Below are 23,076 nucleotides of genomic sequence, written 5' to 3'. Positions count from 1 at the left end.
TTTGGTATGTAGGTAGCTGAAGTGATACTTGACATAATCAGATGACAATTATGCAAATCAGGAGCTAATTTGCATAATTAATGAGGACATTCTATAAATCTGCTTCGTTCGATTATAGGACTTTGAAACACTTGTGACATGTAATTGAGAACTAGAAAAACATCTGAGGATATAGATTATGTAAATGAAGACCTAATTTACATAATCAATGGAGAATTGTTATAATTTCATAGTTGTAATTGCTGGGAATTTCATACTTGCCGTATTTGGAAGTTAAGTGAAGGTGAACATCAATGAAGATAATTTATTCACATTATGAACTCATTTGCATAATTTATGAGGAAGTGCTAGAATAGCCTACTTTGTTAAGATAAGGCTGCCATTGGGTAGAGAATATGATCAACTGATGTAATCCATGCATATGACGCTCTTATTTACGAAATCAATTATTAAAATTGTATAATTCGTCAACCGCAAGGGTTAACATCATTTGGCGAAGGTATGAGATCGTGGAACTCTTGTTTTTCTATTGTCCCCAAAATGTCCCAAAGTGTCTTTTTAGTTGTCCCAGCCTCAAATTTAGTGGTCAGTGGCCACTGGACCACCTTTAATTTCGAGCCCTGATGTGGTTTTATACACTCAACTTACAGGTGTGTGCTGGCATCCAGTCATGATATTCTAGCAGTCAAAATTCACTTTTCACTTCAACTCATGGCTATAAACAGTAAATATTTCAAGTGCTAACTACTGTAGCTGTAGGTTAAGGCATGCTCTTATCCAAAAATGAAGTATGCGGTTGTGAAGGGGTACTTGTTAACGACTTTTGAGGTTAACCACACAGGTACAGCCCCATTCCTATTACATATACTGTACATGTACTTGTGAGTTGTAAAATGCTGCTGACAAGTTTAATCCCTACATATATCTAACCATATCTTTACTACATGTTATTCCTGTTTTTATTCTCAGTGTTGATAATGCATGTCCTTAGTTGAACAGTATAACATTTTACAACATATATATCTTACAATATCTTTACTACATGTTATTCCTGTTTTTATTCTCAGTGTTGATAATGCATGTCCTTAGTTCAACAGTATAACATTTTACGACATATATATACCTTACAATATCTTTACTGTGTTATTCCTGTTTTCATCCTCAATGTTGATAATATACTTCCCTAGTTCACCAGTATAACATTTTACGACAAAGACTAGAGTGCACTTTGTCACAGGCACCTAATGTAGGAGTAGAGGCACAGTGTATACCGTAAAGATCACTGGCTCCACCGGCAATGTTAGGTCATGCAGGGCTAGTTGCAATAAGAATGGTTGGGTGTCACTACCAAGCGAGATGTTGTAACCCTTTTGATATATACAAGTATACGACATACAGACAGCATAACAACCATAGTAAAAAAGTGACTACTGCACAATATACTCCGGAACCAGCAATCATTCTGGTTATTGATTTTGACACATTTCAGTTAGGCTTTGTTTCTTAATTATTGATACTAAGAAAAGATTAACTGTGATTAATCATCATAAACATCTCTGCCTTTCTAAATATAGACTCAAGTGCTGATTATAATTCTACAGATGAAACCTGCCATAATTTTTCTTCTCATGGTACCCGCTGCCTAACACAAATCTCCAAGCAGATCCTATGGTGGCAAGACAGTATCCATTGGTCAGAGGAGTGTCCATCACTGGTATCCATGGAAGGACACTCCTCTGGCCAATGGATACTGTCTTGCCAATGTATCTGTATCTGTATAGCTGGTATAAGTTAATAGTACTGTAACTGCCCTTCGGCGTATAACACACCAGCTTCGATCATGACACCAGTGTGGGATCTGCTTGGAGATTAGCAAGCCTAACACTACATAATCCATGCAAATTTGGTGCCAAAAGGCAACTTCGGTAGAAAGAAGGTTTAAACTACTACTACAGAGATGAGTTACTTACAGGGTACTGTCCTCAGGTAGACGTTGTCTCGGATGGTTTGCTGTAGATCATGATCCACCGAGCCTTTCTGGAACCTGGTGTTCAGGTACTGTCGCAGGTCCTTGGTCAGTCCTTGCCCTGCGATATTGACAGAAAAACACAAATGATGGTCTTTAGATCAATATCATTACGAGGGCACAAAGTGCCCGAAGGTGCGACGGATCTTTATGAGTCTGGTAGGCTTGAAGTGTACGTTCAAGTAAGGCCTAGGGTAAAAAACATTGTGTTTCCTGTTTCAGTCCGGAAAAATTAGGGCCGGTAGGTAGGAATTATCTTTTTCTTTCTTTTGTTTTTAGACTTTGGCAATCTCTAGTGATCAAGCTTGTACAATACAGTTTAGCCATGGAGGCCTTCACCTAAACCTCCTTGGTTTATACCAAAGTAAATCTTGCATGAGGACACTTATATTTTCCATGTCAATGTTGGAAAACTGACTGTACAATGTTTCATCACTCAGGTGTCAGATCATGGAGCTAGGAAAGGTTGATCAGCTCGAAAAATTTATCTATCTTTCAGGGGCCCACATAAATAAGTCTAGGGTCGGCAGTTTTTTCTAGGATTGGTTGGGAAACAGGAAACACAACATTTTTTTCCTAGGCCTAAGAGCATTTGACTGACTGTAAGGGATGTATGCCCCACAGTGTCAGTCCAACATTATTACTGTATCGGCACATTGATTATATCATTTAGCCCCACAACTTGATAATGGGGCTAATGGTAATATCCTTGAAAATCTAGTACTACTAGTAGTAGCCAACAATCTTTTGTCTGATACAGTAGAGTTAGCTTGTGTGCTACCTAAGTTACATATAAATACATACTTGAAGAAAAGTAACATTTGCAAAGCAAATGCATTATGTTTATGGTCTGCTCTGATAATTCTCAAACACAAACGCATTCACATATATGGTGACAGGAGTCTAAATCCCTCCTACTAAAAAAACTGCAACATTATGTACCTAACAGTAACACCATTCAGAGAGACAGTCTGGTCATTGACTAGGTCAGAGGTCTGAGTGTTTGGAATGGAAGAAGAAGAAGAAACTGAGCAAAAACAATGTTTCCTTCGGTAAACATAATAAAGCTAAAGATAAAACAAAAGAGTTCAACCATTGTTGTAATTTGACACTTGATACTAAAATTTTTATACTAAAATATTGTACCCCAAAAATTATTTGATCATCAAACGTACCTAATATTCAATCGCTTATTAATAATACAGAGTAACCTGGATTCAACCCATCCCATCCATGTATCATTGATACTATCATACCAGATCAAGACCAACCCTACTATTACATTACTGTAAGGTCATAAGCATCGATATACATCTCCCCCATCTAACATTAACATTAATATTATACAAGTCTTTGCCTCGGTGTATGGGCTATAAAGCGTGATATGCTGTCAGAATAACTGCAGCTCCAATAACAGTATAATCAATACAACAACTTGTTTGATGCGAAGCTATGAATCATAAAGACAGACAGGTGGGGCTGGATTTGATTTTTGATTTTATTGTTATTAGATTCTAATGCAATATTTACTGGAAGTTTATAGGGGGGGGGGGGCTAGATAAAATAATCATAAAGGAATATCATTAACTCAACTGTCTGACTATACTGTTTGGATACCACAAACATGAATCAAAATGTGGCTAAGATATGCATACAAATGTATATCAGGACTTAATATATAATGTGCACAACTAAAATTGTTCCAGCAAGCTAAGGCTGTATTCTTTTCGTTACCTCCACAAAGAAGGTTATGTTTTCAGTGGCATTTATGTGTGTGTGTTTGGTGTGTGTGTGTGTGTGTGTGTATGTGTAACTTGAGAAGGCTTAAACAGATTGCCTTTATATTTGGTAGGTGGGTAGGCATTGATGAGACCCCTGGTGACTTAGTAAAGTACTGCAGCAGAACTTTCAGCTTCAATATCTCAGGATCCAGACAAGCTTGGGTCACAAATTTTGGATGGTAGATAGCAGTTGGGCTTGGGAAGAAGTGACATGAGTTTGGGCCCCCTAGCAGCTTGTTAACTTATTGCACAACCTGAGGAATGTGGAGCAACAATGCTTTATCAATAACTACGCACTATCCTTATCCACAATGATATATGTGTTAAAACTGGCATTTCCTGCAGTTTCCTTATATCAGGAAGCCGATATCAACTTACTAGCTATTCCCTGTTGCACTCTGACAATAAGGAAACCCAGCCGACCAAACCCTTCACTCAACTCAGATCAATTCTTAGAAAATGAAAAACATTTATGGATGAAGAGGGGCCATTGGCATAATGTCTGCATGGTTTACCTCACTCACAGGTAGTCCTATAGGCCACAGCAAGTAATTTTTATGGATGACATCAGTGTGCGCATTAATTTTCACCTGATTTTGGAGAGACCTGACAGTGGTCAACATGCCAAAAATGGGCAAAGATGTCTGTTGCCATGCCGGAGGGTGGATGGCTGATAACTATGAAGACAGGAAAAGGCTCTGATTTAAATAATGTTTTGTTTCTTACTTTGATGCAGTGATATGTGATGCTGGCTGTGTATATGTGATGTTCCCACTGAATCAAAGCTATTTGTGCAATGCTCAAGTCAAAATTTTAAAATGTAGGAACCTTGTTTTTTCGGCCTGTCTTGTTTTTTTTTTGCCTGCTCGCATTAGATTTGGAGTCTGCTGAGGATGTCATCCATAAAGTTTACTTGCTGTGGCCTTATATACAGTATCAGAGATAATATCTAGAGCAATGGGGAAACATCAGACAACTCACCCGAGACAAGTGACATCCCTATAGCTATCTATTATTGGCTTTATCATAAAAATAGATTCAAACATGTAATGTGCAACAAATTATTGATCATAATTTAGATCCCATTGTTCTTTTATTGCTCCCAATACGCTGTATCATTTTTGTAATACCGCATATATTTTCCTTACCGACAATACAAGTGTTAAATATTCACAATAGAGAAATATTGTAATGTTTTCTTTATTTGACATTATGGAATTGTGACAAGAATCTACCATAGTGAGAAATTGACACCATAATACTACAGCACAGTCAGAACAAGTTTCTAGCCTGCGGATATCATAAGAAAATGAATATCAATATCAATATCTGCAATAACGCGTATCTGATAGTAAATGGTATTTTCCTTTATAGCTGGCCTTCTCCGGGCTAAGCGATCGATAAAACAGTACTAGTCTTACCCTGTGGGAGAAGTTCAGTGGGACAGAGTTGGCAAGGCTAGTGAGAACTTTAATCATTCCTGGGTATTGACTGGTGACTTTGCCTTCATCAGCAATACCTGCACTGTGTGTTTTATCATTACTGGACCTCTTAGAAAGACCTCATCTCTTAGAAAGAGTTCTACACTAGCGTATATTTTCAGGGCTTGAAATACTTTTATCTTCATACTTGCACTGATGCAGGTAACACTGAAAACTAGTGCACCAGACAAATTTTACCTGCACCACTCAGAATTTAAGAAGTAGGGATCATACTAAAACTTATCAGAAACCATTGCCACTAATTTTTTTCACGACAGTGACCAGTCAATGTAGCTAATAAAAATACACAATCATACACCTGTCCTACATTTTTATGTAACCCAAATACACATGGACAGGTACAGATTAGATGCAGGTAGACAGAAATATCTACAAAGCTCAAATTTTACCTGCACTAACCTGCATATGCAGGTGGTATTTCCAGCCCTACTTTGTATATATACTTTGTAATACATTTATACAATCCTTTTCATATAGCCATTATGATTATCTGCATCCATCCAGGCCTCGAAATTAACTTTTTTCACTATTGTCCCAGAATTGTCCCGAACATAGATTTCAATTGTCCCGAACTGAAGATGGACTGTCCCAGCCTGCTTTTCAAGAAATAAGTTGATGACAAAAATAAGAAAACAACAACTGAATTTGTACAACTTGAAGTCCACTTAATTAGTAAATGTAGGGAAATACATGATAATATCATGGGCATGGCACCGTCCCTGATATTTGGAATCCCTGATTGGTCAAATTTAAATGTTTGTCAGAGTATTATATATTTATAGGCTGCCAGCAGTCTGCAGCAGAATGGATGGATCGCGTTCCCAAATGACGTGGATGGTCTTAGAATTTTCCAATTGCCCCAAAATTGTCCCGAAACGTAATTTGAATTGTCCCAAGCTGAAAATTTAGTGTCATTTGACACTGGGACAATGTTAATTTCGAGCCCTGCCATCTCATTAAGTCTTTACATTTATAGGAAGATCCTGTAATTAATGAAATGAAATACTGTAATTACATATAAGAGTGATGTTGCAAAGTCAGCAATGCATTGTATGATAATAATAAGTCTGAAAGAAAACTGTAATATCTATGATGAAAAGTCAGACTTAAGAGGGTACCAAATAGATCAGAAAATTCAATTAAAACTTGCATTCTTCACGCGGGTAACGAAGTGACAAAGTCGTACAAGATGTCTGACCCTGATCAGCGCCGTAAAATATAATTAGTTCTTCCTGACAGCCTGTTATGCTAAGAAGATTACCTGCATGTCTTCTAGCCACCTTGTTGGGCTTAATTCCATCTGCTCAGCCACTTCACTAGTTAATAGGAAGCAGAGTTTTATCTTTCTCAGATGGAAAAGCATTGATTTCCAATGGCTGGGTATCCCCCGGCCTGTGCTGAGGGTAATGAAAAGGGACTGGTGGTCGTGTTTTATTCTGTTTGGCCGGTAAAGGCCACTGTTGGGGTGTAATTCAGAAGATGCTGGACAGGAAAACATGTTGGGACAACAGTTTTTCTCCATTGGCATTCAACAAAACTGTGTCTTGTTGTGTTTCCTATTACACTTTGGAAAAAATTTGGGTTGGCAGGTAGGGATTCACTTCTTTTTAATTTTTTTTTTTTACATATTAGCCAAAGTGTTCTGACAAATACAGTTATAGTTATACATATGTAATAATATAAAAATGTATTAGTACACTGGTATTTTTCTAGTGTGTAAATTGGCCTGCTTTGATGCATGCAAGTCAAGAGTGTACACGAACATTCAGATCGTACGCCAGCCCTTGAGAGAACGTACGATTTAAACGTGCATTCTTGACTTGCGTCAAAGCTGGACGATTTACAGGCAGAAAAATTTGACGGACGCAATTTTGCACGCTCGCATGCGAACACAGTTTCCATGAGGGCAACAACCGTAGGGTTGTTGCCCGCATGTAAATCGGATCAAGTTTTCTGGTCAGCCTGACCATCTAAATCTAGATAATCAAATTACTGGAGATAACACGTACATGCACTGAACTGATGCGTGTACTACTATGAAGTTCTACACGTAACTAGAATAGAAAGGTAACATGGTCTGTTAATTATTCATATATATGGTCACACGGGAGTATAAATCCCTCCTACCATAAGATTGCAACATTATGTAACCCAATACCAGTTACCATGGTGACAGATGTCTGGCTCAGGTCATTGACCTGGTCAGAGGTTAGTGTTTGGAGAAGAAGAAGAGAAAACTGAGTAAAAACATTTATGTAATCCTTCGGTAAACATAATAAATGTCAGAACTGCTTACTTCACTATGAAGCACATATCGCATGTGGAGTTCTACAGGGGTATACAGTAATCCCAAGGAATGAAAATTACTATCAGTCAATATTACATACACAACTTTATCAGCGTTCCTGCTGGTTTATATAGCCTATCAGGAAATCCTATGAAATCGTCAAATCTGCTATCACTGTGCGACAGTTGGTAACCAGGAAGAGCGTTGCCGTGTTATTGGATCTATTTGGAACAAACTGCGCCCAATAAGGGTGACTGGGAAGTTTTCTTTTGTGCACAAAAGGAGGCAGAACTAATCTCTGTGTATCCAGGATGTCCTCTGATTGATAATAATCAGGCAGAACCAGTGTTCCAGCCAGGCTCCATCTTTAAATTCCATCATTTGACGGAATTTTGCTGCTCTTGACACACAAAAATTTCGCTCAATCTGTCATCTTTGACTGACAAAAGTTGTCACGCAAAGATAGGGAAAGAGATGTCTTAACAACTAAGCTTAGTTTCGGCTTCAGCAAAATTTTACCACTCAAAATGCAGTAAACAGCATTTCAGAGGGTAAAGATTTCAAAATATTCCAACAGCAGCATACCCCAGATTTCCCTTCGGCGCTCGATAATATTATGATGTTTAAAAATTGTCCAAGCAGATCTTTTGGTGGCTGCAAAGACAATACATGTATTATCATCAAATTGGCCAGGCTATATCCTTTTGCCAAGCATTTACCATAACTTGGTCAGGTGTAGGAAAACATACCCTTTCAAAAAGCCCAGTAAGATAAAAACACCTAAACACATGTCAGAAATACGCCAAATCCTATTCGAACCACTCACCCCTGGGATGGTTTGTCTCCAGGAAGAGCTAACCACTGATGGTGTATTTCCAGGAACTAACCACTCACCCCTGTGATGGTATATTTCCAGGAAAAGAACCACTCACCACTATGGTTGTATATCTCCAGGAAGTACTCCAGTTCCCAGAAGCAGACGGTGTGTGCGCGGGAGGGGAGCCCTGCGGAGTTAAACCTGTGCAGGTGGTAATTACGCAGCCTCCTCCTGCGGATCAGCTGTGCGCAGGGCGACGGGGACCGCCGCAAGTACTCCAACTTTCCCAACTCCCGCGTCTCGTACGAGTCACACAGAAACAAGGGCTCCATCTCAGCAATCTACTATTTAGAGGTTGGGAGTACGAATCCCAATTATTGTTGCAGTCCTTATTCCAACTTCCCCAACTACTCCCGAGTCTCGTACGAATCGCACAGAAACAAGGTTCCATCTCAGCAATCTAACTGATATCCTGGACCAGAGTTTGGGAGTTTGAAATTGAATCCCAATTGTTGTCGTAGTCCTTACTCCAACTTTTCCGAATCCCAAGTTTCATACGAATCGCTCAGAAACCAGGGCTTCATCTCAGCAATCTACTCAACTGATTCTTGACCAGAGGTTGGGAGTTTGAATCCCAATTGTTGTCTTTTGGTGGATCTCCAACATGCAAAGCTACTGGGAAGGGTTGCAGTCGTTACTCCAACTTTTCCAACTCCTGACTTTCATACGAACCACACAGAAACAAGGGGTCCATCTCAGCAATCTACTATGTCTACTGATCATGGACCAAGAGGTTGGGAGTTCGAGTCCCAATTGTTGTCGCTCACCCAACATGCACATTACTGGAAATGGTCGCAGTCTTTAGGACGGATGTTAAATTGGAGTCCATAGTTCTTGTCAAAAACTGCTAGGGGAATTTCCCTGGTACAATGAACCTGTAGATACTGTACATAACATCTGTCTTCCCTATCACGACCAGTGAAAGAGTAGCTAAAACTGGATCGAGATCACTTTCCTTACTATGGGCCTCTGTAACAACTTGGTTGAAGCAGTTTTATGTTACTTTGTTGCTTGGATACATGGAAAGGTTTTGCAGGACCATAAAATCAGATTTGTTGTGGAGGATTGACAGGATATTACAGGAACCATACTGATACCAGCAACCACCTGTTCTGTACTGATGGATTTGTGTACGCATGCTTCAAACACTTCCCAAATACCAAGGCTCTGGCACTGTATTTCATAGCACAGGGGGATGACTTTACAAAGTGTGGCAAAAGGTTTAACGGATTGCCAATGCTGTCACTGCCATCGTAAATCCAACTGTAAACATATACCCGTCTCCTGTAAAAGTACACCTCATAGCTGAATGTTCTGGCAAGAAATCTAATGCCTTCATAAAATCATAGTGTGCATTTAGCACTACAATGTATATGTCTGCAAAATGCAACTCATTGGCATTATACCAAAATTCAAGTACTGTTATTTGAAAAACAAAATTGTTGAGTGTTTGCCTGTTCAAGCCTTCTGTCTCTTATAGTTATGTAGTCACTCAGAATTCTAAACCATTGGTATAAGGTCAATGACCTGAACCAGCCGTCTGTAACCATGGTAACTACTGTTGGGTTACATCATGTTGCAATTTTACAGCAGGAAGGATTTAGACTCCTGTCTGACCATATATATGAATGTGTTTGAGTAAGACTGTACGTATGCGAAGGTAGACATTATGCATTTGCGTTGTTACAATGTACCTTTCTAGTAGAAAATTGGAATATATCAAGCCTTCTGTCTCATATATAGTCACTCGGAATTTTAAACGATTGGTTTTCAAACTCTTAACAGTTGCAGCAGGTAGCTCAGAACGCTGCAGTCTATATGGTAATTGGGACTAATCAATTTATCCCAACTCTTCGACTTTGACAGGTCGTTTGTCACAGTTATGGCGGGGTTCCAGCAGTTTACATGGGGATGTGGTGGTAAATTAGAAGTATTACAACAAAAATTGGAGGGCTGCTTGAAATTATTTCTGTGTGTGATGAAGTACAGTACTGTATGCCATCTCTCCTAATAATCTGATTTGGCAAGTTTTTGTACAATTTACAAAAGTTAACAGTAGCTTCAAGTAGTCTAAGCCAAGAATATGTTCATATTGGTCTGTGATACTAGTGGTTACCTAGAACTAAAATATCTGCTAAGCATAAACTGTGTTTATCTCGGATGGAATTTGTTTCTACTGAAGAAGAATCAGTAATAGGAAAAAAAACAACGGCAACCAAGTATCATCTAGTGAGAGAATCTCACAGTGCAATTAAGATCACTAGATTACACACCTATGATATCCCTGTGGCATTCTGATAAGCAGGTCGGCCACCTGGCAAAAGCTAACAGAACTACAGGTGGCATATCAGATGAGATTTACCCATGAAAGTTGAAACAGAGCCAATACATACTGCAACCTGCAAGTTTTCTCATCATGATTATTAACGCATGAAGTCTATAAGTAGGTTAGATTTTGATTCCTATACACATAAAAGTATGACTTTGCCCAATCCATTATCTTTGACAGACAAAACTTGATGTGAAAAGATACAAAATGAGATGTCATTGAACTAAGCTTAGCTCTACTACTACATATGCCAGCAAATTTTGCCTCTATAAATGCAGGTAATAGTATTTTGAAGGGTCAAGATTTAAAAATTTTCCCAAGGGAGCATACCTCCGGACCCCCTAGGAATGTTACGTCAAACAACATTAAGACAGAAAAAAATTCAGGCTTGATAGAACACTGTTTTACCCACTAGTATATACACAAGTTGAGCCAAAAATGTACATGCATTTCGACCCCTATAATTCAAATGCAATGAGCGCCGCTTCAGGTACTAGATTATAGGTTCTCCCACTCCCAGCACAAATATACATTCTCGGCAGATAACTGTCCTGGGAAGCAGAGCAGACACCAGGGGTGCTGCCGTTTAATTGCCTCGGTCAAGCCCGGCAAATCCATTTTCTGACCTTGGCCGTGAAATGTCAGGGTATCCACAAGATACATGTCTCCTGTAATCCTGCCTCAGCTGACATGGAAATCACAGTTTTCTATGCCTCTAAGGCCACACCAATTTAATTTCTAGAAAAAAATGGAGCGGGCGGGCAAAAAAAAAAACAAGCCTAGGCATCCTATCAAGGCACAAAATGGTACGATAGGTGCCATGGAGTCAACACACCAGGCTGGTTCAAAATTTAAACAATGAATTTTGAACTTTTAATGATACCACTGGATTGAAAGATGGAATAACTGTAACAACTAGGATGAGAAGGACTGTTTTCAACTGTTAAGGGCAAAGCTGTTAAGCTCCTTGCTTATACTATACAATTTCACAAAGTAAAACTTGCATGCAGACACTTATTTTTTCAATGTCAATGTTGGAAAACTGATTGTACAACATTTCATCACTCAGGTGTCGATTTGATTTGATTTGATTTATTAGGCTGATAACACATCATTAGGCTGATAACACATCATGGAGCTATAAAAGGTCGACCAGCTCAAGAAATTTATGTCCCTTGCAGGGGTCTATACAAAAAAAGCTAGGGTCGGTAGTTTTTTCTTGGGTCGGTCGGGAAACAGGAAACACAACATTTTTTTTCCTAGGCCTAATTCTTTGCAGTTCCCATGGAATTTGCTCCTGAAATACTATGCCATGAAGGTCACATGTCCCCTTGGCAGCCTTCTCAAAACAAGCCGGCTACCGGCGAAAATCGCCGCCTACTCAAATTTTTGCGCCGGCTACTTTCGTGTAAATTTTCAGAAAAAACACTGTAGTCTCCGTTACATTTTCTCACAAACTCCACCGGCTCATTTCTTCTGACGAACTTCAGACAATTTTCTGCTAGCTTTCTGTACCTAAAAACTGCTTCTTTCTTAGCCTCCTGTGCAGATTTCTAGTGCACGAGTCAGCGTTTGCTTCTACGAGCGGCCCGCGGCCAGAGCGGCCGAAACTTTACGGGGGGAGGGTCTTGTTCGAGGGGCTCGAGTTGTATATCCGCGGAGCTGTATCGCTCGAGCTAGGCGGAACTTGCTTCCTAAACTCGTTGCTCACGAAAATTTATCAAGCCGCTACCTTCCCAACTTCTCCCGGCGCTAGTAACATTCCTGCTTCCAATAACTAGTACAAATCACGTCAAAAAATATCAAGACATGTACAGAAGCGTGTTCATATCTTTCATACAAAGTTTAGAAACACAAGACAAATTTTCAAAAACAAATCGCCATCAGCGAGATTTCACGGCTGTTTCATTCATCAAAAGTTCTTGTCGATCGTAAAATGACCACTCATCTGTTGTCTCCACTAGTGTGTCATTTGTAGCGTAATCACGGCGAGTCAAAAATCAGCGTCAAAACTAAGAAAACCCCGGAATAAAAAACGCACACTCCGCATCGCTGTACAAAAACAGGAGCTTTCAGGCGCCATCTTGTCATGAATAAGTAAGTAGCACTGCGCGATCGACGCTCTGATTGGTTCACCTCACATGACCTGCGTTCTGATTGGATAAGCGATGTGGCCAGCAGCCGGCAGCGCGGGAAGATTTTTCTTCATCGGTGCAGAAGAGAGACACATTTACGCTGCTTTCTACGTTTTTTCTACGACTACTTAGCAACATCCTATTAAAGAAATGCATAATCAAAAGAATTTTCGGGAAGATATATATTTCTCTACGCCGATTTTTGGCCTTTTTCTCGTAATATTCTTGTTCAAGGAACCCGGAAGTCAGTGTACCGGGACGCGGGGGTGAATTTCCATACGGCTTTATGGACCGCACCCCCGCTAGAATTAAACCGTCAAAACAAAAACAAAACTTCCAAAAAGCGAACCTGTGATATTTTTTCAGATCCCAATGATTATGTTTTCGATCAAATTGACATTTAAATATGCTTTCTTTATTTTTCTGCATTTTGTAGCCGGGCGCAAGGACCGCGCGTAATACGATCGGAGTGGCAAACAAATTTTTTCCGGAATTATTTGTGCACGAACAGTAAATTTTGGAGCAATAAGATTGCCATAAAAGCTGCTCAGAATGTACCAAAAACGATGTTTTGGGGTCTAATTTTTACGATTTCCTCCGGGGGACGGCCCCCCGGACCCCCCCAACGGGACGGGGGGCCACCCCCCTCCCGTACCCTCCCCCCGCGAGCCGCTGCGCGGCTCGCTTCGAGCCACTTCGTGGCTCGCCTGCACTTTTTCATAGCAGCCACCTACTCAAAATTTTTTTGAGAAGGCTGCTTGGTGCATCATCAAAAATCATATCAAAAACACAGTAAGAAATATGGATCGATTTACATATATATGTAATTACAACGGCATGTAATATTCTTTGTCTAGGTCAGATGAGTTTCACCTTAGCGATTCAGGTATAAAATAATGTTAATTCCCTGTCTTGCTCACTGACATTCAAACTTCAACCTCTGGGACAGGTGTGTTTTTTTCTCTACACAAAATCCAGTAAAATCTTTATTACCTCAAATATCATAAAGGTATCAAACCACATTGGAACACTTAAAACCTATATATCATACAAGTGCGGAAAAATTGTTTATGATGTATAAAACCTAGTTGAAATTTTATGCGCAAAAATTAGTTCCTTCCGTTTTGATCCCTCGGGTTTCGCTGATGGCGATCGTAAAAGTTCTTGATGGCAATAAAACGGCTCACAGTGCCGTAAACCTGGCGTTAAATGTCGTAACCGCTTTTGGGACACGGCAATCTGCGGTTTGACTTATATGCGATGTGACATTCGCTTTACACTAGCCCGATAAATAACCGGGTTTGACAGGACTGCCTTAGGGGATGTCACTTCACCTCCGGTATCGAAACAAAGCAGACAGCTTTTCATAGCAACAAAATTGGAGCATGACAAGCCACAGTTATGTGATGTGTGCCCCCGCTGTCTCAGACAATTACTAAACTGGATCGCTTAGCTCCAATTATTGGACGAGGTGATCATATTAACAATGCCTGAACACTGGAGGCGAAACCTTTTAGAGCACAGGGGAGGCCAGAAGGCAATCCGTAAGCAGAAACGTTTCATCGATTGATCTGTCTGTATTTTTGGAACTATGTATGATAGTAGTTCTGATAATATAGAGCCTCTACCAGGCATCAGAAGTAGCTGAAAAAAGCTAGAAAGGGTAGAGGTTGTCCAATTCTCCAAATAGACAAGATAACATTTCAGGGGAGTTGCTAAAGCCAAGAAGTACAGTTGACTGCCAAACTGTACTCCTCTTGCAGACCAACTCTACTGACATGTTACTTGTCTATTTGGACAATTTTTACTCTTTCCAGCCACTTCTGAAGCCTGGTAGAGGATACTGAGGAACTGACCTATGATATATAATATACCTTTTAGTTCTATGGTTTAAGTTAGGATAAGTTAAAACTAAAAGGAAGTAAAACATTTCTAGGAAGCGTGGAATACAAAGGAAAGACTGACAACAAATAAAACCAATTCTGCTCCCCAAGGTGTGACTGATTGATCGAGGTATAGGTACCAATTATGTAATTGTAAATTGTGTAAGAAAATTTAGCCAGGCCCTGCATGCTGTGTAATTATCCAGCTAGGTGGCCAGAGGTTTCAGGGTGTCGGACATTCCACTGCCCCAGTTTCCCACGCCAGCGAACACGCTTATCAAGGAAAAACAGATGCTGTGGTTGTGTCAGTTTTACTGGGATGCAGTTGACACACAGACAGATAGATGGCTCAGGGCTTACTACATTCATTCTTCCACATTAAGATTTAAAAAACGAGTCAAGGACGGCCATGTATTAATACGGTGTCCTCATACTTTCAACATGGGTAGAATGTAATCTATTCTTAGAAAGTGGATCCTTTTGTAATATCAAATTGACCAGGCAGTGTCAGTTTGCTAGGCAGTTACCATTTGCCACCTAAGGCCACACCAATCTAATTTGTTGGTTCTCGGATTTTTCCAGAAAAGATATGGAGCGACAGGGCGAAAAAAATAAAAAATAAAAACAGGGTTAGGCATCCTACTATAGCCCCAAAATGCAATGATAGGAGCCATGGAGTTGAATTTTGAACATTTAATTAAACTACTGCATTGATAGATGGAAAAGCTGTAGCAACTAGGAAGAAAACGACTTTCCTCAACTGTTGGGGGAAAATATGAGCATTTTTTAGTTGATTTCAGAATTTTTTTCCTTTAAATCAGAAAAAAATGAAGAGGCAAATCGAAGAACCAAAAAATTAAATTGGTGTGGCCTAAAGCATAAAAAAAGACACCAGTACAAAAATGAAAGAAAGCCTGATAAAAAAACTGCAAAAAACATGTAAAAAAGTAAGCAAAAGCACAAACCTCTGCTTGGAGAGTATGTAGGGTGATGATAATTAATGACGATAGTAAACAAAGCCAACAGCTACCATTAGTTTTATGGTTCTAATTATACTTTGTAAATAAACCTGAACAGGGGGGAGGGGCCTCAAGCTGTGATTGACAGCACTGATCTCATGAGGATGGTCAGCATGACTGTTTCAGTAACTTGAGAGGAAATAGGTCACAACCTGTTTATTACAAGTAGCAAGTCTGTAAACAAAGTCAACAGGGGGTCAGCTATGGTTAGCCTCTACCAGGCTTCAGAAGCGCCTAGGAAAAAATTGTTATATTTCCTGTTTCCTGACCTACCCTAGAAAAACCTGACAACCCTAGACTTTTTTTGTGTGCAGACCCCTGCAAGGGACATAAATTTTTCGAGCCGATCAACCTTTCCTAGCTCCATGACCAGACACCTGAGTGATAAAAAGTTGTACAATTGGTTTTCTAACATTGAGTCGATTGACATTGGAAATAGAAGTGCCCTCATGCAAGTTTTACTTTACTAAACTGTATTGAATAAGTTAAACCCCTATATGGATATCAATGAATTCTAAAAAAAAACAGAAAAAATATAATCATTAACCAACATTATTTCATATCAAATCTATAACATTACTGAGCAAAGAATCACAACTGTTTATAAATTTTAAATGTACAAGCAGAAGCCATTCTGTTGTACTTGTAATGACAATTGTAGAAAACATACTAACATTGAAATATATAACATGTGCAGTTGGAACAATATTGAATAGTACATGCTCGGGTATTAAAAACAGTCTAACTCTAATCGCTTTATATACCTGTAAAAATCAAGCATATATGTGCTACAAACACATGTAAGAAGATGCTACAAGCTTAGACGACAATTTGTACACAATACCACAACAATATGCTGCCTGTGACCTACATACACACAACACTGCAGCAATGCAAACCTGGTAACAGATCTCAGTACCAACCAAACCGTTGCTGCCGAACAATTCACGTTTCTCTTCTGTACTTCCGCTCAACCACACCTTCTATTGTATACACGTACGCATGTTCCCTTTCAAATATAACAAACACAAGTTACCTGTACATACAAACACAACCTTTTGTACGCAACTCAACTCACCTTGTGAGTGTGGAATTGTTTACGAAAAGTTCTCGATAATTTTGGAGCTTACTGGGGTAACTAAATGAAAGGGCGCATTTACCTTTTGACTTACAGAGGGGGCAACCGTTACAAAAGAAACAGTTCCGGGGCAAAAGGTCACTAACCCCAGTCCTGACAAGGCTCCCAGGGGAAGATAACATCCCAGGGTAACCATAATTTGAAAGTTAATGACTGACAGAGTCCAGTACACACAGGGCAGCCTGCTATACTAACACTAGTAACAGTGGCAAACTGTACGCTGTACAGCGTTAGCATTTCAGCACATGTAACAACACATGTAAGAAGATGCTACAGTACAAGCTTAGGCAAAAATTTCTATACAATGGCAAAACAATATACATTATAACTAACACTAGTAACTGTGGTAAACTGTATGCTGTACAGCGTTAGCATTTCAGGCTCAAAATTAAGGTGGTCCAATGGCCATTTTGACCACTAAAATTTAGGTTGGGACAACTAGAAAGACACTTTGGGACATTTTTGGGACAAGAGAAAAAATAGTCAACGTCAGAATGTCAGCCCTTCTTTTGTTTATCATACACACGTCCCGGCTTTTGGATCCGGAAATGTCCCCCCAAATTTCCTGTCTACAATGCAATTATAGTGTGCCTAGGAGTGAACATAAGCAAAATAAAGTTGACTTCAAGATGAAGTCATTTCGTTTACAACAGGCTGGGACAGTTCATCCTCAATTCGGGACAATTGAAATTCATTTTTGTGACAGTGCTGGAACAATAGGAAGAAAGGTTAATTTCGAGGCCTGTTTCAGGTGTGGAAAAAAGTGAGAGTGTGCACTGCTTGCCCAAGAAAACTGATCCTCTTAGTTACCCGTTTGCACAATTAGCGCTATTTACATTAAACAGGTAGCTGAAGGGGTAATTTGTTACTCCTGTTACACTGTTTGGTCCCACGAGGTTTGGTCACATTTTACTCAGCAGACTGACTGGGAGGAACTGCATGGACCAGTTCATAGTAACAACAACAGAACTGTCAACACTGAGCATGTTTGTATGTATAATACCAGGACTGTGGTACACAATGGTACAAAACCATAGCTGAACCTTACTTCTCCCTCTGTCTTATTTTTAGAACCACACCAGGAAAAGAAGGCAAAAATGCACTTCACAGTTCACTATACTGTATACACTAAAATGGGATTTTGTTCCTACAAAATATATCTTCCTGTAGCATTTACCAATCCTATACTGTAGATCAATCTTTTGCCAGAAAACTAAAATGCGATCTATTCATCTGGCATAAATTGTACACCAGTCACATAAACAAACATCCCGTTTATACCAAAGCTAATACCAACCTTTAGTAGAATATTCCTTAATCAGTGACTGTTTTGGAGAGTCTCGACCTAGTCTCATGTTCTCACAAGACTAGGTCACTTCGTGATCAAGATGTACAGTGGACATCGAAAATTTGGAGGTACGTGTTCCTACCTTTCAAAAACAGTCACTAACTGTTAATTTTACGTGACTGATGAACCTCTTCAACGATAATACCAACCTGCCTCTACATGTACTATAACAAAGCCTTACACTGGTACAGATACATTCATGTTATTTTAGAAAACACTGCAACAAGCTTGCTGTAAGCCCATTCACTCGACATACAGTACCATACTGTAGCAGAAAGACTTACATGTACATATACCACCAGCATGTTCATGTCTGTCTTCGGGCAGGTCCCTCCATCCGTGTGCGTACCACACCTGTCACACACACACACCCCTGCCTCACACAATACCATCTCATTATCCGCAAGGCACCCTGTTTAGCTATGCATGCGAATCAATGGGTGATATTTCAATCAAGTGTGCTGCTTTTCAATTATCTCTATGAAGAAGAATAACCCGCTTTCTATTCATCGGTTATCGCCAGGCACTGTGACATCTATACGTGTACGCCAATAAATCATGCATGCTGCACGAAACATTTATAACTTTCACTGCATATAAATTATGATGAATGGAGATGTGTCGGAAAGTGCAACTGCCCTAGTGCTAGCCAGGAAATAATACTACTAGTACTACTAGTACTACTGTAATTCTTGATTTTTTTCACTGTGCTGTTATGTTCACTGTTTTCACTGTCATTCTGTACCGTGAACTTATCATTACAAAATTCCTAGACTTTCTTTTCTCCGCCACCATGAAAATATAGTTCTGTGAACATGTCAATTTTTCTCAGACAGTGAACTTTTGCTACCGTGAACATTAAGTGAATTACACTAATTCCCCACATCACAAACTGCTGAAGCTTTATCTTTCTAAATTTTCATATCTTTCCTTCTTTCGTATCTGCTAAATCACATGCCTATGTTCTGCATCGGTAACCATCCCCATTTCCTGCTACACGGAGTTTGTTAATTACACTAACTAGCAGGTTATAGATCATCATTAACTTGATCAGGACAGTTTGTCATGTCTATCTGTATACACAGCAACTCAGCAGTAATCTAAACTTCAATCTTTCACAGTCTGACTTTTCCTGAACAAAACATGTCTAGGAAGTTCTAGTTTATTACACTAACTAGCAGGTTATAGATCATTATTAACTCAATCAAGGCAATATTTCATGTCTATGTGTGCAGAATATTTATACAGCAACTCCGCAGTAATCTAACCTACAATCTTTCACAGTCTGACTTTTCCTGAACAAAACATGTCCAGGAATTCTAAATAAATGTTTCCCTTGGCCTTCGGTGCTACAGCAAGGCCACGTGATACGTTCGTCAAGGACATGACTTTGGCACAACCCCCAGACTCGTTATTACAGATAAGATAACGACTTTAGGTGTACAGCTAACAGTCTAACGACGTGGATTAGGTTTGTAAGTTTTACGAGCGCGGACCACACGTTCAATCTTGTCATTCAGGACCAGAGGTGCCTTTGCAGGATAACTTGCAGCTGTGCAAAAGATAAAACTGAAACGTCCTGCACGGATGACAACTTTGTACAGCTGCAGTATTGTGTGTCGTACAAGACCTGAGCCATGACACTGCCCACCACTCGCTGTATAGCCTCCTATTGTTACACAAATACAGGCAAGCCAACGGTACGCTATACACACACAGGCTGCGTCATGCATCCTTTCATCCTACAGATACATAATAAACAATACTGCTAACGTCTTTAAAAACATTTCCAAAATTACTTCTGGATTGTCCGTAGTCTACAAAACAATGGCCCACGCCATCCATCCCAAAATCCACCGAACCTACCTTTCTATTGTCCAGGTGTTGAATAAATATGATCACGTCTACTACTGCCCTACTCGGGTTGCCTGGTGGTGGAGAGGGTATGGTAGGGGATTTCGTCAATACTGTTTCCGCGTTAAAGGTTTCTGAAAGTCCCCATTTACAGCCTTACATACAGCATTCACAAAGTATATTCAACTGCTACGTGATACTTTTTTTTACAAATTTGACTTTGGACTCTTTTAAGAGACGCCCTTTACAACAATGCATAGACATATCCAACTGTGAGTCACTGAAATAACTTTGTCTTTTGTTCTACACTACAAAACTTGCATGTACAAACAACCACCAACCATGAGAAAACATTGAGTCAACCGAAAAAATGTAGAGCTGACACTTGATATAAGGCACACCTTGTTAGACCAGGATAATAAACATTGTAAAACATTCCTTCAAACTACCTCTGAATACCCCAAGATGCTGGAAAAATATATCTCTTTTTATCGAAGTACAAACAACATAATCATTTGAAAGGCATCGGCATGAAAATACAGGGTCTTCTTACAATGAAAGACATTTCTGCATAATGGTAAATAACAGAAATTCCTGTTATTGTAGTGCGTAATGCATGTCTAAAGTTCAGATACAAAGAGCAAATTCCACTCAAACTGCCGTTCTGACAGTCAGTATTTGCTTGCGTGCTTGTTGTGCGGTACATATTTGACCAAGGAGCGTTATCACTACACGCGGCGCTACTTCAACACCGTTCAACAATCCTACAATTAAGAGGGGTTCTAACCCGTACGTTAACTGTCTCTACACCTTTGTTAACGCGTGTTCTTTTGTGTGTTGCAGGTAAACTGTTTTGACGTGTAAAGCTTCGCACAGTGTCTTGATGGGTGGATGATGGTGACTAAGTACAGCCGAACACACTGTTATCAAACATTACCCATCGGTAGACCAAAGTTCACGCTGTTGTTTTCACAAATTCTCTCACCAATCCTCTACACCAAACCAATGATTTTTACACAACTTGTTTATAGGATAGTGATACATGTGCACATCCAAGGAAAACTGTTACTCAAGCAACTGGATAAACCTTGTGAACTGTCAGATATTTCAAGTAACATCCACTACTTTGCACCATCACACTTAAAGTGACTAATGGAATCTGTTAAAGTTGAACAGGTTTTTATCCACAAACTTACTGTCTACATGTTATACTTTCTCTATACACATACTTTATTCTTACGGTACCTGTTCTTTCCTTCATATTCACCAGTTATATAACTTATATGCTACATATCATGATTCATGAGTATTAATGAGTACTAAATTATTTATGCTATCAATCAGACTCTTTGTATTTTTTGTAATGATCAAATGGCCTGTGCAAGGTGCATTATCGTCAACCAGTAATGATAGTACATTATTGGCATACATTGTACCATGTTATATTGTACACGTATCTGTATCTGTTTAGCCGGTATAACCGTCCTTCGGTGTAACACACCAGCTTAACACATGTACGATTGTTGTGCAATAAAGTTCGCCTAATACATTCGTATGACATGACAACTATAACACTTCTGGTCTGTGTGTTGTGGCAAACACCACTGAAAAAGGCATTATAACGAAAGCAAATTCATACAAAACAGGCAACTTAGAGCATAAATATTAAACCATACCTTGTCACACATACATGTATACTCCTAAGGTGTAGTGTAGAGACCCCAGTTTTACTCCTGGCAAATTCGAACGTTCCAACAACGTACAGACCTTGCCCGCATACCTTCCCTCTGACTCTACCATACACGTCTCATTCCTGACAACCTTTCAGAATGCTGAAGTACAGAATACAAAGTCCAGACAAACCCTGTGTGACGCGTGGGCCAGTCCCAGGCATTGTTGTACTGAACTAATGACCCTGGTCTCCCTTGGAGAGGGGCTATGTGGAACAATGATTGGTCCGGGCTTTTCTTATTATTAGCCATTTTCTACACAAAAGGAGGCTTCCGTTGTGATGTAATGTACAAGGTGGGCATCCACCTAGCTTCCTTGCACAAGGGTGGTGGTTCATATTAACTAGGACTTGAAATATAACGTGCCACCTGCCGTATGCAAGATAGTTAAATTGGAGTTGTGCAGGTATTTCTGATGTCTACCTGCACCTAACTACTGTGTGCAAAAGCATATTGTTTACTGTGCAGTTTTGGTTACAATCTGTGAAATTCTTAAGGAAAAGCAGAAATGGTTTCTTACCATTTTCTGGTTAAAAAAACTTAAATCCTTACTTTTCTGACAGAGTGGAAAAGATAAAATTGTGCAATGTTACATGCTCCTGCTCCTGCTATTTCAAACCCTGAATATGAAACCTCAATGATTCAAATACACAGGTACTGTAACTTTGCCAAAATCAGATATACAAATGTACTATATGCACAGCACAGGCAAGACTAATGGTAGAACTTATCATAAATTTGAGCCTTATGTATCCCTATCCTTTGAAAACATACCAATAAATTGCCCAGCTGCTATTGTAATGCCATACCTAAGTAAGTACAATGGCTCAGGGCAGAGTGAACTGATACATTAGTATAAAACAATGTCTGCCTCATAACCCATAAAACTACTTTATGTAGGGTAAAATGGATTTTATCACTCAGTGTGTCTGATGCATTTGCCTTAAGTATTACTAGTATGAGCCACTTTGAGTTGGACTCTAGTGTATAAAATCTTTTAAGGTCTTCCTAAAAATCATCACAAAGAATTCTATTTTAAAATCGTATCTACCGTGGCCGACAAGAACAAAATTTTACACCGCAACTTTTGGTGTTTTACACCGCAACTTTTGGTGTTTTACACTGCAACTTTTGGTGTTTACTACTGCAACTTTGGTGTTTACACTG

The 23,076-nt window shown here is 39.5% G+C and overlaps 1 protein-coding gene across 1 annotated transcript in view; it reads right to left on the bottom strand.

Moving 5' to 3' along the window:
- Positions 1-23,076, bottom strand: part of LOC109476901 (membrane-associated guanylate kinase, WW and PDZ domain-containing protein 2-like) — a 100,867-nt gene that overhangs the window by 57,741 nt on the left and 20,050 nt on the right. Inside the window, exon 2 of the mRNA XM_019777918.1 lies at positions 1,971-2,087. Within this exon, the coding sequence (XP_019633477.1) occupies positions 1,971-2,087 (117 nt within the window). The remainder of the gene's footprint in view (positions 1-1,970; positions 2,088-23,076) is intronic.

The sequence above is a fragment of the Branchiostoma belcheri genome, unplaced genomic scaffold (genome assembly GCF_001625305.1).
Source record: "Branchiostoma belcheri isolate BF01 breed outbred unplaced genomic scaffold, Haploidv18h27 scaffold4, whole genome shotgun sequence".
Lineage (NCBI taxonomy): Eukaryota > Metazoa > Chordata > Leptocardii > Amphioxiformes > Branchiostomatidae > Branchiostoma > Branchiostoma belcheri.
Note: the sequence above shows the minus strand (reverse complement) of the source record. Positions and strands in the feature narration are given on the sequence as shown.